Source organism: Serinus canaria, chromosome 3 (assembly GCF_022539315.1).
Source record: "Serinus canaria isolate serCan28SL12 chromosome 3, serCan2020, whole genome shotgun sequence".
In the NCBI taxonomy this organism is placed as follows: Eukaryota; Metazoa; Chordata; class Aves; order Passeriformes; family Fringillidae; genus Serinus; species Serinus canaria.
In genome coordinates, this window is record NC_066316.1 from 57,795,502 (window position 1) to 57,811,995 (window position 16,494).

The window sequence follows — 16,494 nt, forward strand, 5'->3', positions numbered from 1 at the left end:
AGGAATGAAAACCAAGAGAAACAAGTGATGCTCAACACGATTGCTCACCTCCCACTGACTGATGGCAAGACTTTTCCTGAGAAGTGATCAGTGGTTCCCAGCCAACTCTTCCCAGTTTATAATCTGGGCATGATGCTCTAGAATAGAATATATACATAATATAGAATATAGTTTTATACATAGTATAGAATATTCCTTTGGCCAGTTCCTTTCAACTGTTCTGGCCATGTTCCCTCTCACTTTCTCGGGCGCTTGCTCACTGGGAATGCAAAACTGGGCATAGGAAACGGAAAAGTCTTTGATTTAGGGTAAGCACTACTTAGCAGCAGCTTAACCATCAGTGTGTTATCAACATTGTTGTCATACTAAATCCAAAGCACAGCACTGTGCCAGCTACTCAGAAGAAAATTGACTCTACCAGCAGAAACAGGACAGTTCTACTGATAGATTTTTCTGCTGAGCACTTTTCTTGGGCAAGGCAGTCTGCAAATCACATTAAGAGAATTCTACCATTTCTAGATCCTTATATATCTATCACTTCTTGCCCAGCAATCCTTCAGATGGGGATCACCTGTAATAAATCTCATTTGTGACTATTTTTTCCAGATGAAAATGGACAGTAATTGAGGACCACTGAAAACAAATTTAAGAATATATGGAACACCTTGCATTTAAAAGGGAGGCCCATATGATCCATAGCATTTCTTTTGAGCTCATGGAGATGAAAATTTGAATAGTAAAACAACAACAACAAAAAAGTTAAAATGCAGGCCTACAGTGTTGAGAAGGTTAAGGGAGGAAGGATTGCTAGGAAAATCAGATGTGAATTGCATCTCACTGCCCTCCTTCCCAAATGGCCCAGAGCACAGGTGATGGAGGTAATGCTTTGGAATCACTATCTTCCCTCAAACCCTTCCTGCTGCTCTATCATAAACTGGAGGAGGCATGAGTGATTTCAATGGTCCATCACAAGGTTACTTAAGAAAACACAAGGGAGTGCTCAGCCTGTCTATTAGATAGTGATGCAAATAGTACAAACAGCGGGCAACAATTTTTATGTACTCTGATACAGCCTCAGGGAAAACAAGGATTAAATCCCACTTGTCCTAATAATGTTAGTCCAAGGAGTCAGCCAAAAGGGTTAACCATTAGAAACAGAATTGTGGTGTACCAGAAGAAAAGAAAAAGAATTTAGATTTGCCACACACCACAACAGCTCCTTCTGGATCATCAGTGGCATCAGGTATCTTGCAACCAGCAGTCTGCTGCTTGGAGAGAAGCATCTTGTCAGCCATGGAATTAAAGTACATATTTATAGCCTTCATCTGCAGAGATCAGGATGCAGCCAGAGGCATAAGATTAGCTGAGGCTTCTCCTGACTCCCCATCTCTCAGCAATAATTCCACTCCTTTTGATGGGCACACACAGGGTAGGACTGGACCCTGTCAGGCTGGCTCTCTGCTGGCAGCTTGCATGCTCTCCAAATCAATACAGCTGCACATTTGCTCTATGTTTGCCAGGTATTAATTTTGAGCAGCCATTTCAGTTTCATTTTATGGGCAGAGCCAGAGAGAAAGATGTCTCTTGTTAAGCAAACTCAGAGATTTTTAACACCAGTCACAGTCGTCTACTTTGTCCTCTTGCACAAAACTATGGGGCAGAGTGTAAGTCTACTTTTGTGTGTCATATCTCCTTTATCTGCTTTGGAAAAGGACCAGCTCCCTCCCACACTCTCCTTTTTCCAGTTTAAGCATCCCTCACTTTTGCCAGCCCCCCAGATGATTTTCACTGGATCTCCTGTGAAAGCCTTTGCCAGAGTTACATTATGTGGGTGCTTGGAGCCGTGCTGGGACAGTGCTGGTGTGTGACAGCAGCACATGTGTCCCCCAAGCCCAGCTCTGTCCCAGTTTCCTCACAGGCACACACCTCACCACCACCACACACTCTGAAGGCTCCTGCCATCCCCTTTGATGGCACAACGTGCCCCTTGAAATCAAGATCAGCTACTGCTGAACCTGGCCTTTAGTGGGAAGTGGTTGGCCACCTGGCTATTTCTGGTAATACCCAGCAAAGCCAGAAGCCAGGAAAATTAAAAACCTGTTGGGTTTAATAAGCCTGGAATAAAAATCTGGCCTTGGCAAAGCCAGTCATTAGCCAAGTCCTGCCATCTTATGGCAGCTTTGCAGTGACTTGTTTGCATCCTTCCCTAGCACTGATCATTTGTTACACACTCTTAGATGGTCTGTCTGTGTTACTTCATGGGGTAACCCCTTCCATATCTTCACTTGGACCTTGTTTTCTTAACAACCCAGTCCTCCTTTTCCAAATCTAAAGCACTTCTGTCCACTTCCCTCCTAAGCTGTAAGTCCAATTAATCGCTTTCCAGAGTTTATACCTCAGAATTCTTGAATTCTTTCAAGTATTGCAATGACCATTTTCTGAATCTCACCATAAAGAATTTGATCTCACACAATGCAGGTACAGGGAAAAAATGCCAAGCAACAAATGAATACTGAGGGAATCTAATATTTCACTAATAAGAGCTGCTGAGCAGCTTCCAATTTGCTTCTACCTCCTGGCAGGAAAAGGTCAAAACAAGGACATTTTTCATTCATGTACCTCACTTGAATATTGAGCACCCTCAAGCTCACAGTATTTTTCAGTTATTCTCAGATTTTTCTGCTTCTCTGATAAGAGTAAGTTAATTTCTTTTAAAAAAACTTTATTTACTGCATAGCAGTAAAGTAAGGGAATAAGGAAATAAGGAAGTAAAGAAGTAAGGAAGTGAGGAAGGAAGACATCACATGAAGTTTGAGGTATTTCTAAGGAAGGAAGATATCACTAAGGAAGGAAGTTTGAGATGTTTCTTTGCTTACAGCCCAGGTATAAAGTTCATTAGTTTGGCCATGTTGGCTCAAACAAAAAGTCCACTTAATCAGTGTATTACCCTGCCTCCAACCATATAACCTCCAGCCAATAACAAGTGCTGAGAGGCAATGCAGAAGAGACCCATGCAGCATGCACAGTTATCCTTCTGCCTATCTGTAGTTTAGAAAACTTCAAGAAAAATATTGAGGAATTATTTTTACTATTGTGAACAACAGATCTGGATGGATCTTTTTTCACACCTACGGAGAAATAATGTTTGACACCCAGCATTTAATGCTTTAAGTGACCAATATTTTTCATATTGGCACTATCTTGTGACAGTGAGTTTCAGGGCTGAAATACACATTGTGTGAGAAAGCATATCCTTCTGCCTCACCTAACTGCTGTATCTGGTAATTTCACTAGGATTCTCTTGGTTTGTATCTTTTAGAATGTGACTAAGCCCACTGCTCTTCTATCCCACAACACTTCACCAAAGCTCTTTGAGACTCAAAAGCACAGTGTCTCATGTTTCCAACCCTCAAAATGACAGGGTTTACCTTAGGACTCTTCTTTAAGACATTGTACCCATCTCCTTTCCACCTGATATTAGTCAGCTTTATCCTAGCTCCATCTAGGAGCTTGGTACAGTCTAGCAGGGTGATCCCTTCCTGCATCCCAGTGGAGTGTTTCTTTATTACTGGGATGTCACTGCCTCCATCCCTGGCCTCTCATCCTCTCAGCCAGCACACTCAGAACACTTGGCTGCCTGATGATGATACTGCAAGTAACATTTCAGCAATCACATTGTGTTTTCTTTGTCTGGGCACAATGTATGCCATTCCTAAAGGCACTTTCCTATTTTTAACAGTTTTCTTCATTGAGTAGTTTATCTGTGCTGAGCCATTTCTCATTCATTTGGTTGTATGTATATTTTAAGCCTTCAGCCATGTAGTTTAAACATCCTCCAGAGCACCACTGAAGCCCTTACCCTGATCTTTATGGAAAGGAGGCCTATATTAATATTCTTCTCCTTTCAAAACAAAATGTGGTAGGCTCTTGGCTTTTCCCTTTCTACAAGAATATTGAATTTTAAATGTTATAACCAGTGTAACACAGCATCTTGCTCATGGTTGCATCTTGAACTACCCAGGCTCAGCACTGAAGCACAATTTGCCTTTTTTTCTCTCATTAAATATCCAATAAAGTGCTTAAAGGAGCCATCATCTCTGGTATGTAAAATGTACTCCCAGCCCTGTGCTCAATTATGCATGATTTATTCAGTCTTAATGGGACTAGCTGAAATCTTCCATTACTATTCTGCTTCCTGCTTGCACAGCCCCTGTGACTTTGTTTAGAGGTGCATGTCACCATCCTGGTCATGGGGCTGTTTATTACATATGAAACCTCTGCTCTTTCCACTTGGGCAAGGAATACCAGGCCATCTAGTTTCTGTGATATTTAAGGAAACAGTTAAGCTTTCTGAGCCAATGCAGTATTTCTGTCTGCATTTGCAGTGTGTGTTCTTTCCTCTATATTGTACCACAATAAAGGACCATTAAACTGCACAATTTTTCTTAACTGCTGTCAACACACAACACACTGCGGGTCAGCAAAGGTGAGTTACTGCCTGCAGCAACAAACCCTGCAGCTGTTGAATTGAGCACAGAGAATCGTGCTGGCCAGCCCTCAGCCTCATCTCTTACCTCCATCTCACCTGGGGATCACCAGCTCTTTTCCCACCCATTCCCCTGACACCAGCCAGGGCTGGCTGGAGCAGACACTGAAACCTCCGGTGTGTGTGCAGTGTGATTGCTATCACAGCATCCCTTGGAAATGCTGCTGGCTTACACAGCAGATGGAGGGCTGGGGGGTGGAGGGGGTATTTGGATCCTCTTTTCCCCTGTAGAATGCCACTGCTTAGGCTGGTGAAGGCAGAGCACACGGGTGGTTTGGCAGCGACCTTGGCAGCTTGGAGGTTAAATGTCTGTGGTTGTGTGCACAGCACAGAAGGCAGCAGCAATCATTATCAATGGGAGCCTGAACCTAGCTGCTGGCTTCCCCACAGCAAGTCACATCCCTGCCATACCTACAGCAGCTGCTGCTTTTTGGCGAAGGTACAAATAGTAAACACAATCCCAGAGAGGTGCTAAAAGCAAAGAATCGATGGTTATTGCTGCTTCAGCTTGGGGAAAGGAGTAAACAGACTGTAGTGTCAGATTTCTACAACTGCTCTTTCTCCCTGGGGAATGAGTCTATCTGCTCCTTGCCAGCTAAGCAAAAGTCAGGGCCATGCCAGTGGCTGTAGCTACCATCAGCAGACTCGAAGAACAGTCCTGGTGTTTTGGTGGCATCTGTCTACACTAAATAAGTGGTTGCAATAAAAGCAGCTAACCACTATTACAGCTGATGCAGATCCTCAAGTATTTTGGTTTCTTAACAGGAAAACAACAACGATTCAAATTCTCAGTTAGGCTGAAAGGGCCAGTCTGTCACTGGAAAACTGCATGGTATTGCAGTTGCTGTGGTGCTACACATTTCAGCTGCAGCATGAGCCATCCTCCAGTGCCCAGAGCACTCGTTGTTCCTGGAGGTTGGTCTATGCCCAGCAGAAAGTGGGTTTGGATTCTTTCAACCTTTATTTTAAGTCTAATGTGATGGTAAATATCCCATTTGCCAGTTTTGGATGTGTAACACTTTGCAGCTGAGCTTGTGTGGTGGCTGGCAGGCCGTCCTGTGGAGATGAGCTGCAGGGACTGTGAATGCACACCTCAGAACGGCTCCTTTGCCTCTTCTTTCTTGCTGCTTTGCTTTTCAGGTACTGAAGTGTTGTGACTAACAATACTAGTTTCAGTAGCCCTGGTGCTGAGGGTGTGCTAAATACAATCATGACATCCCCATGGCTTTGCTCAGGTGCAGGGCTCGCTGGCTTGGCAGGGAATGACACCTGACTGGGAAGTCAGTTCGCTTCTTCTTTGCTCCTGGCTGGTCTGTAGGTACATCACAGAATGCACCAAGGGTGCTTCTTTACAGCAATGTTTGTCTTGTCAGCAGCAAGTGTGTTAAAGCTTGATGTGATCCAAGTTATTAAAAAAAAAAAAAAAAAGAAGAAATAAAAGCTTCTCTGTGGCTGCTGTTAGATGTGGCGGCTGTGTTACGGCCACTTGACTATGTCAAACAGGGTTAGGGCATTACGAAGTGTGGTCTCCAGTCTCTGTAAAAAAATTGTCAGTCTTCTGGGTCACTCCCATGGTGGGAGTGAAGCTTTTTAAATTTTTCTTCAAGAAATATAAAAATCTGGGCTAGGTCCACAAAAAAAAAAAATTCAAATCTATGATACTAAGAAATCTAGAATTTGCTCAAATCTGCTGTGTTGACTCTAAACTCATGGGGTGTTTTCCCATTTCAGCTAGTCCTTTTTAGTTTCCTCCTGGAGTACCTTTTTTTTCCCTACCTTTACCAGTGAAACACACTTGGACATACAGGAGCTTGGTTTTAAAACGTATCTTTTAGACTGCCCAGTGCAAGTGTTCTGAGTAAACTCCTGTCATTTTGCAGAAATAACAGCACAGATGAGAGATTTATAAAGGCCAAGGGCCTGAAGACACAGCTCATCCATGTGTACCTTGCTGCTTTTGTGCCAGTCACCTGCTAACCCACAACCTCTCCACACAGCAACCTCTTGCTAATGCATTTTGCTTGTCATCAAAAGGAGAGGCTGGAGCAGGTTTTTGGCTGGGCTTTGGGTTTGTTTGTGTATGGGTTCTTGTTCATTTGTTTTCTGATAATCAGGAACAGTACAAAAATATGTCTTTTTTTTTTTCTCTTGCTCTCATGGTGATTACACAGCCAGCTCTTCATGTCTGAATTTGCTTTTGGGAGCTAGCAGCACCAGCATTTAGATCACCTGTGGTGTGGTGTGGCGTGATATGAAGGAGTCAAAAATCAGTCCCTCTCTCTTCATTTATACCTCAGCAATCTCATTTATGTGGAGCAGAGAGCTGGAATAGCAAGCATAGTTCAGTGTGGCAGGTTGATTTATAAGGTAGCATGAACACACAGTGCCCCTCTGAGGCTGAAGATTGCTTTGGTTTGCTGCCCCACTTCCATTAGTGATATGTCACTCGAGAGTTATTTAGTTAGAACTTGCTTTCATACCCAGATGTGCAGTCAGAGCTCACCTCTCCAGTCCAGTGCCACCTGTCACTGGCTCAGGCACCCACTGGGCAGGGATGAAGGGATGGTGACCTGAGGTGATGCTGATTGCTGCACATGCTGCCTGCAGAGCGTGGGTCCTTACAAACCTAGCCTCCTGAAAATCAACTTATTCTTTCAGGTACCCTTGTCTGAATCCATGGACTACCTAGACTTACAGCAAGGAGAGTCATCCTTCCAAAGAAACATTTTCTTTCCTTGTATTTCAGTGTCCTGGTTGGTCCTGAGTGAAATTTTCCCTGGTGGGATCAGAGGACGGGCCATGGCTTTGACATCTAGCATGAACTGGGGTATAAACCTCCTCATCTCCTTGACGTTTTTGACTGTAACTGGTAAGATTTCTCTGTGTCCTTCCAAGTTGATATTCTCCTCGTGGGCAAAATAAGTCTCTCTTATACAAAAGCATTGCTAAAACTGCAGCTGTGAAAGCCCAGGAGACAAGGTCTCTGTTTAGGTGTTGGTGTAACTTCACTGTTCCCACCACATCTTTGTTTGTGCCAGTAAAGTCAGCCCCACACTGCTGGCTGTCAGACCTTGCACATCCACTCCACAGGCTGTGAAACTCAGGTCTTAAAAACACCATTGCCTTGGTAGGCTGAAAATACATAATGTTTAGGATTAAGTCCTGCATCTTCTGAAATCAATGCAAGTTCTGTTCTAGATCAGACCACAGCTATTCTGATCAGACATTTTTAAACACAATCCCATTTAATTCATTCCTTTTCACAGGAATGTCTTGGCTTTCAGAAAATTTTCTTTAGAGAAAATGTCATTGTGAGGTTAAAGTCTTTCACACTTGAATGTAAGAAACTAGAAGACTACCATATATGACTTCTAATGTGACAATAATCAAATGGGAAGGTTAAATGCTGAAATTTATTGATTAGCAAATTAATTTTTCTAATTTTATATTATATGAGGCTTTACACATTTAAGTTTTCAGTCTTATTGTGACAAAAATACGTGCTGAAAATCAAAATATATTAGAGTAGAAATTCCAGGTTTCCCTTAAGTGTGTATTACTCTCCACCAGAGGCAGACAGTCAACTCACAAAAAGTCAAGGTAGTTTTCACCCTCTTTGATGTTTTTCAAGACAGATTTGAAAATGAGTGTGATCTGTTTCTAAAATGGATTTTACCATTTGCATTTTCTTTCAAAAAAAAAAAAAAAGCAAGAGAGAGAGAAAGGAAAAAACCACATCCTCCATCCTGAGTACTATCTTGATGAAAACTAGGAAAAATATGACAGGTAAAGTTCACTGTGCTCACACTGTCACTTTAATTGGATCAAGGGACTTCCTCAAAAGGAAACCATCCAGTTACTCCCACTCACTGCCCATCAGTTTGCATCACAGAACTGCACTCCTGCACTGCACAAGCTTTTGGACAAAGCCAAACAAGAAAATACATTGCAGGCAGTCTGGCTGCCAACACTTGCTCAGTTCTTGGACCAGACTTGAGTTATTCCTAAGGATATGTCTGCAAAACCACCTGATGCAGATCTCAGGTGCTCAGTGTCAGCTGTTTCACTGGGAAGTCCCCTCCTGTCTTGCAGCATTACTTGTTAATGTACATCTCTCTGTTATCCTGGTCTCAGTTTCAAAGATTGTAAAGCCCCAGTAACTCCCTTGGCTTAACTGGGTCTAATCTGGATTTATGGAAGTGTAAGTACAGGAAAATATGCATTCCTCATCTATGGCAGAAAGGCAGGATTGGGAATTCTATTGTCAAATTAATACACGTGGAGGTCACAGTGGCCAGCAGCATCTGCACATAGGTGCCAGCTGGATCAGAAGCTTCAGCTGCAATTTTCAGCTCATGACACAACTTGCAAATGTCTCAAGTGCCCGGGTTTATCTGGCAAATGTCTCAGCTGCCCAGGGGGCTGCAGCACACTGTTGGGTTTGTACACGCTTTACTTTGCAGTGGCTGCAGAGTGCGTCCCTCGGCCCCAGGACCTACCTGCCCCTGGACTGTAGGCTCAGAAAAGCACTAGTTCTTGGATGGCCCCAGTAAGAGTTCACTCTTGGATCACTTCCTGGCACAGCACACATGACTTGCAGTGGAAATGCTGGGCACTGACAGGTGGGGAGGATTAGCTGGAGACAACTGTAATAGTGTGAAAAATGCTTGGATTTACTCCAAGAAAGAATGTGCACCAATACCAGACCCAGGCAAAAATCCAAGGCACTCATGATCCCCACTGCCTTCCCACAAACCAGTAACAATGGCTACTCACTGTTTTCATGCAGAATGATTGCAAATAAAATAAACCAATAGGTTCATGCTAAGTGGACCAATATGAACTTGTTAATTTTCTTTCATAAGGAGTATTAGAAAAAGCAAAGCCACTCTTCTTCTTCAATATATGTGAGCTAAGAATAGCAGCCTGGCTTCTTTCTAACTTCTGTGCATTAGGGGCTGTATCCTATAAAATACAGCAACAGGAAGAAAAATTGCAGTGTTTGAAAATTAAAAAAGATATGTTTTCTTTCTTTGTAGAGCTCATTGGCTTGTCCTGGGTGTGCTTCATTTACACAATAATGAGTCTAGCATCACTGGCTTTTGTTATCATGTTTATACCAGAGACAAAAGGATGCTCTTTGGAGCAAATATCCATGGAACTAGCTAAACAGTAAGTACCAAGCATGGGACTGCATCCTCCAAGTGCCAGAGGGACAAAGCCTTTCAGCACCACATATTGGAAAAAAAAGAAACTATTGAAAAACAGGAAACTATTGGGAAAAAAAGGAAAGTGAAAGAAAATTCTGATTCTCTCAAGGCTTGAGCTTGCACATTTTGATCTCAGCAGCCAACCAAACATTTTGTTGGTGCTGAAGGACTGGCCCTAAAGGCAAGGTGGGTTTTGAACACCCCTTTGAGGAGCTGCAGCCAAGCCTAGCTCCCCAGCACTTTTGCTGTCTGGCATTCCTGGATGGAAGGGTGACTCTGATCTTGCATTTATGACTGTGTGTTTTGGATTGCATGCAGAAAATGGGAGGGAGAGATCCTGTATTTCAGATTGGCTTTTTCTGGATGTTGCTTCAAGGCTCCATGTGGATTTGGATAGCTGTTGTAGATGAGCTTTTCTTGTTTCTTTACTAAATGCTGTAGACAGGTGAAGGTCAGTCTCTTCTCCTAAGCAAAAAGTGACAGGACAAGAAGAAAGGGTCTCAAATTGCATCAGGGGAGGCTTAAATTGGATATTTGGAAAAAATTCTTTACTGAAAGGGTGGTAAGGTGTTGGAAGAGTCTTCCCTCGGAAGTGGTGGAAATCAACACCCCTGGAGATGTTCAGAAATTATCTAGATCTGGTACTTGGGGACATGGTGTCATGGTGAAGATAGCAGTGTTCAGATAACAGCTGGACTTGATGATTTCAGAGGCCTTTTTTGACCTAAACTAACTATGAGTCTAGATACTTTATTTTGGCAGTTAAAGTAATTAACATGTGAACATCTTAGTGTGGTCCTGTACTTTTTAGCTTACAGGAGAATATTTGCAACTCAGCCAGGCGTGGAGGAACTTGTTTATAGACTAATTATTTTACGGGCTAACCACAGTGCTGCCGCTGGCCCTCGGGCTGTGCCTTCCCCTCCTGCTAGGGAAAGGCACCCATCCCTGCCGGAGCCGGAGCCGGAGCGGCGCTGTGCGGGCGCTGCGGGCCGAGCGTGCGGCGGGGCCGCCCCCGAGCGGGCAGGCGGGGCAGCGCCGGCAGCCGCCGCAGCCTCCCTCCAGGACATCCCGGGGCATCCATCCCGGGGTATCCATCCCGGGGCATCCAACCCGGGGTATCCAACCCGGGGCATCCATCCCGGGGCATCCCGGGCGCTGTGGTGTCTCTCCGGGGTGCGCTCTGCCGTCCTGCCGGGCCCCCATCCCTGCCCTCGGTGTGTGCCGCAAGGAGAGCGCGCTGCCGGCCGCCTGCAGTGGCCAAGGCGTGCGGGTTTTGTGCTTCTGCAGGAAATACGTGAGGACGCCCTTGTGCGTGGTGAGCCAGCGCAGAGAGAAACTGGTGCCCGTGGAACTTGACAAGAGAGAGAAAGAGCAACTCTACTAGACGCGGAGCAAGCAAAGCAGCCTTCACCAAAAGACTGATTAAAACAAAGGAAAATGCTCTGCGATGCTCACACTCTTATGGGACATGTGGTATTGTTATTATGCACAAGATATTCTCTCTTTTATTTCTTGGTAGAACTTCTTTCAGTGGCAGTTTACAGCCAACATTAAAGGTTGTTATAGTTTACAAGTAACTGGAAATCTAGACTCTGTCTGTTTCAAACCAGCATCCCTCAGATCCCCTGAGATTACCTCTTGCATTCAGGAGGTGAATGGAAATTGGAATATTGCACACGATTCTCCTATTCATATTCAATGACAGTTCAGTCTGGAAGAAGTGCAAAGAAGAATCAGAGTTCCAGGGAGAAGAAAGAGTCTCAACAGGAGGAGCCTACCAAAGACAGGTCTGTTTAGGCTAAGTCGGAAAAGAGTGAACTCTCTGTCAGTAAGTTAGGGAAAACAAAGGTATGGAAAAATTGCTATGTCCAATACTATGTCCAAAAATAGACAACTATGGAATCCAAAGGATGACATTAGTGCAGAACTACTGGTGTAAACTTTTTATAAATTAATTTAGGATTCAGTTTAACAACATTTAAAAAATGATCTTGTTCAGCTGAACTTAATTATTTGTAGTGCAGAGTACAGTCAGCTTGTAAGAGGAATTTTACATACATTTCTCAGTAGGATCAGGATCCAGTGACCTAGGAAATACTCCTCAGAAAACATTGTCAGATTGTTTAATGTGGGACATTAAATGCATCACTGTCTTCAATTAGCTGAAAAGACATTGTAGCCAGGTGGGAGTAGGCCTGTTCTCCCAGGCAATCAGTGACAGGTTGAGAGGAAATGGCCTCAAGTTGCACCAGGTAAGGTTCAGGCTGGGTATCTGGAAGAATTTTTTCACTGAAAGGGCAGTTAAGCATTGGGATGGGCTGCCCAGGGAGGTGGTGGAGTCATCATCTCTGGAAGCATTCAAGACATGACTGGATGTGGCACTTAGTGCTGTGGTTAATCAAAGACTGAACTCAATGATATTGGAGCTCATTTCTAACCCTATTGATTCTATGATTTGCAGAAGAGGAGAGAGGATTTCTTTGTCCTCATTTCCGGGAAAGTCAGAAATTAAAGGTACCAGAGTTGATGCCAAAATAAATTTATTTCTTAACACAGGGCACACTTTGGCTTTTGGACTCAGAAAGTGAGAATTGTGTGGTACATGGCAGCACACAGGGAGTTCAGGAAGGATCTGTAATCCCTGCAGATCATAAATTATGTCAAATTCTTGGTTACTGCTTAGTAGGCGTATCCTGAAGTACTTACAAGTCTATACAAAGGGTTATCCATATGGATCCCATAAAAGAACATTGGTATTTTTTTCTTAGTGGGTTAATAGATGTTGTTAGAGTGATCAGTAGATAAATATATATTAGCACATAAATAAATGATTCTTTGTTTAAAGAAAACAAAACCAAAGCATGCTTTAAAAGCATGTTGGCTGTCTCTGTGGCCACAAAGTGGCATTTCTTCCAGCACTTCATTGAGGCAGCTGGAAGACTGACAGCGTCAGCTGGAGTGCAGATACTAGTTTGAACCAAGCACATGATCCCACTTTATTTGCTGTCTCATAGCATTAAAACCACCTGGCTGTATTCTGCACTGAAGGAAAAGTGACTTACTGACACAAATTAAGTTTTACTTCTGAGCAAAGCAGATCAGTTCTGCTCAGATTCTCACATGGTCGCACTTCTAGATACTGACATCACAAATTTATATGCACAAGTCTAGTCAAGACAGTGAGCTCATGTTCAAAACCTGAAAAAAAACCTATTGAAGCCAAGGCCATTTTTTGCCTGAAGTCACTGAAAATTTAACTACCTCAGGATGAAAGCCTGAACTTTATAGCACTGATGTCTATGAAAATCTCTTTACCTGCTTCACGTTTATGCTGGAGGACAGTTATCAGTATCATGCATTCTACTGAGTCAGCTTCAGAATGAGAAATATTAAGGTGACTCTGGGTAGTCTTTCAGGTATGCTGCCAATATAATTCTTATACTAACACCTGCCTGGGATTAAATCCAGTAATATTTAGTATTACTGTATTTTAAGACTATATTGCAGGAAATTAATCTATTTCCTGATACAGGACTTTACCAGGTAGTGGACTATTTGCATTTCCTTTTGCATCCACATTTGCTCTGGCTGGTACTGTTTTCTGATAGCTGCCTCCAGATAGCAGATGTTTGCACACACAGTCCAAGCCTGTACTGGCTTTTAAATTCTATTACATTGTATTTAGTGAAAGGGGCTTCTGCAAAATTTTTCTCAGCATTGCAGCTTCCCAGAAAAACCTCTGCTGTAATAAATTTTCTGAATGTTCTTACAAAACCAAATTTAACTCAGAACATACCATAGAAATTGTCTCCCCAGTTTACAGGTTTTAGGATCATTGCAAACTCTTCTAAACTCTTCCTATCCACACCTGTTTAGTGCTGAGACAAATAAATAAAAATGCCATATTCCTGAAGAAGGATAGTTTCAATACTGGTTTTACTGATGAGACAGTGATAGACCTTCAGATAACTCCTACATGTGATGATGCTGTAGTCAAGGACTTTTAAAATCATTATAACTACGGTCTCAATTGTAGTCCTACAGAGTTAGCCTTATATAACCTATAAATGTAGCCATGATTGTACAGTCTTTTATAACAAAGCCTGCACATCTGGTGACACAGAGCTGGCACTCACCATCTCATCGACTATGAAAATTCAAGGGAAAAAAGGATACATTTCACAAATCACATCCCTAGATCTCTGAAGCACTCCACAGAGAAATCTGTCCCAGATCTAAAATTATTCAGTATCTTCATCAATGGACTGGATTACAGAACAGAATATGCTTATTAAATATGCAGGCAACACTAAGCCGGGAAAGACTGGGTTGGAATTCAAAACTTTGCAAATCTCTGAAAAAAGCAGCAGACAATTCTCAAAACGAAAGCACAAATTTCTCTGGTAACACTAACTGCAAGTCAGATAATGATAAAATGGTGCTAGAAACAGCAGGAAAAGTTCCAGTAGCTGTGACAACCCACAAGCCAGCAATGAGTCAGAGTTATCAATCTACTGCCCTTAGTGGGGTGTATAAATAGAACCAACCCTTCTCTCTAAAGAATGTGAAATGAACTTTTTATGGCGCTGCGAGTGCTACAGCTGAGCACTGAGGGGAGTTTTGCATGGGATCCACATGGAGAAACCAGGGACAGATGAACAGTGCTCTAGGAAACAGGGTCACTGAGGAAGAGACGATTGATTGACAGGTAAGTTTATCCAAAGCACTGCTCCTCACACTGGAGGTGAGAGCCATCGAACTGGGACACACTGTCTGGCCTAGGTCTCCTATTGAGCATGGAGGAGTTGGTGGCCAGAGCCTGGGTGGAGGCAGCACAACACAGCCAAGGAGCAAATGCCAGCTGGTGCCGATGGGAAAGGGGGGCTGTGTGCACACACAGAAGAAGGCATCAGCAGCAAGGCCTATTCCAAACTGAGGTAGGGACCTACCTATTCAGAGCAGTAGGAAAAGGAGTGATAACCCTGAGAATAAGCATACACCAGCAGATGCCCTTCATCATCAGAGGTTTTAAATGTAGTTTTCACAGTTTGAGGCTCCCTTAGAACTAGAAGGACTGGTGGGCACACATTTCAAGGGATCTTTTATTTGCTATTATTCTCTTCAATACTACTCTGCAAGTTCGGTAGTGTGCTTTTTGGCTCTGTTATGGATTGTTACAAAGGCTTCAAACTGCTAGCATGGATCTAGGCAGCACTTCAAAAGAACCAGTGCCCATTTTAATACTTTGCAGCTCATTATTAGCTTTCATTTTTATTCTGAGACAGATTTCACACTACGTGACAGTACTAACAAAGCAAAATGTTCCTCTTTCTCCACAGATAAATTTAGGAGACACATATGCTTCATAAAAGCTCCAGATATTCACTGGTAGCACTCAAGAGCTTTGTAATTTGATTCAAAGAGGCAAGCCTAATCTACAACAGCTATTGTAGTTGTAATGGCCAAATCTTCATTCATCAGTTTGGGACTACACTTTGTCCCTCAAAACCTATTACAATTTTGTTCATTGTTCAAATATGTTCTGCTTTTTCCTTTTTAAAATTGTAACAATAATAACTAGTGCTCCCTAATGGTGGTTTGTTCATTGCTCTTTGACTATGCACAAAATCCTTTTTTATGTCAGGAGCGCCAAGGTTCACATTATTTGACATAAACTGGAAAACTAGCAAGCTTTGCTACATATAGTGTGTTATATTGAATTCCCTGACTGTTGAACTCAAATTCATAATTTCATGGTTATAAGCCCTCTTAGAAGCTCAAGAAGTGGGCCCATGCAAATCTCACGTGGTTTAACAAGGGGTTTAACCTGGTGCTGCACCTGGGTCCAGGCAACCCCTGGTGTCAACACAGGCTGGGAATGAACAGACCAAGAGCAGCCCTGCCCAGGACTTGGGGGGTTCTGGTGGGTGAGAGGTTGGACATGACCCAGTGCACATGTGCACTTGGGTCCCAGAGAGCCAACTGTATCCTGGGCTGCATCCAAGCAGTGTGGCCAGCAGGGTGAGGGAGGGGGTTCTGCACCTCTGCTCTGGTGAGGCCCGACCTGCAGTGCTACATCCAACTCTGGGGTCCCAGCACAGAAAGGACATGGACCAGCTGGAATGAGTCCAGAGGCCACCAAGATGATGAGAGGGATAGAATACAGGTCCTATGAGGAAAGGCTGAGAGAATTGGAATTGTTCATCTGGAAAAGAGAAGACCTAACTGCAACTTGCTACTCCCAAAGGTAACCTCTAAGAAAGATGGAGAGGGACATTTTACAAGGGCATGTGGTGACAGGACAAGGAGGAGCAGCTTTAAACCAAAAGAGGGTAAATTTAGATTAGGTATAAGGAAGAAATTCTTTACTGTGAGGATGGTGAGGCACTGGAACAGATTCCCGGAGTTGTGGATGCCCCATCTTTGGGTGTGTTCGAGGCCAGGCTGGATGGGGCTTTGAGCAACCTGGTTTAGTGGAAGGTGTCCCTGCCCATAGCAGGGGGCTGGAACTAGATAGTCTGGAAGGTCCCTTCTGACCCAAACCATTCTCTGACACCTACAGAGTTCCAAAAGGCATTTATGAACATACTACTTACAACTTATGGCAAAGTTTTGTTTCTTTTTGTTCTGAGGGGATTTGGTGAAGCATCTCCCATACTATTCCTTCCTTTACATACTTTCTGCACAAAGTCACTATGGACAGCCCCAAGTTCTACATGGCCGCATCAGGCAGAT

General features: G+C 43.3%; 1 protein-coding gene across 1 annotated transcript in view; it reads left to right on the plus strand.

The window, feature by feature from the left end:
- SLC2A12 (solute carrier family 2 member 12) overlaps positions 1-11,662 on the plus strand; it is a 30,980-nt gene extending 19,318 nt beyond the window's left edge. Inside the window, exons 3-5 of the mRNA XM_009095236.4 lie at positions 7,293-7,415; positions 9,586-9,718; positions 11,047-11,662. Coding sequence (XP_009093484.1) covers positions 7,293-7,415; positions 9,586-9,718; positions 11,047-11,143 — 353 coding nt within the window. The 3' untranslated portion in view covers positions 11,144-11,662. The remainder of the gene's footprint in view (positions 1-7,292; positions 7,416-9,585; positions 9,719-11,046) is intronic.
- Positions 11,663-16,494: the final 4,832 nt, after the last annotated feature.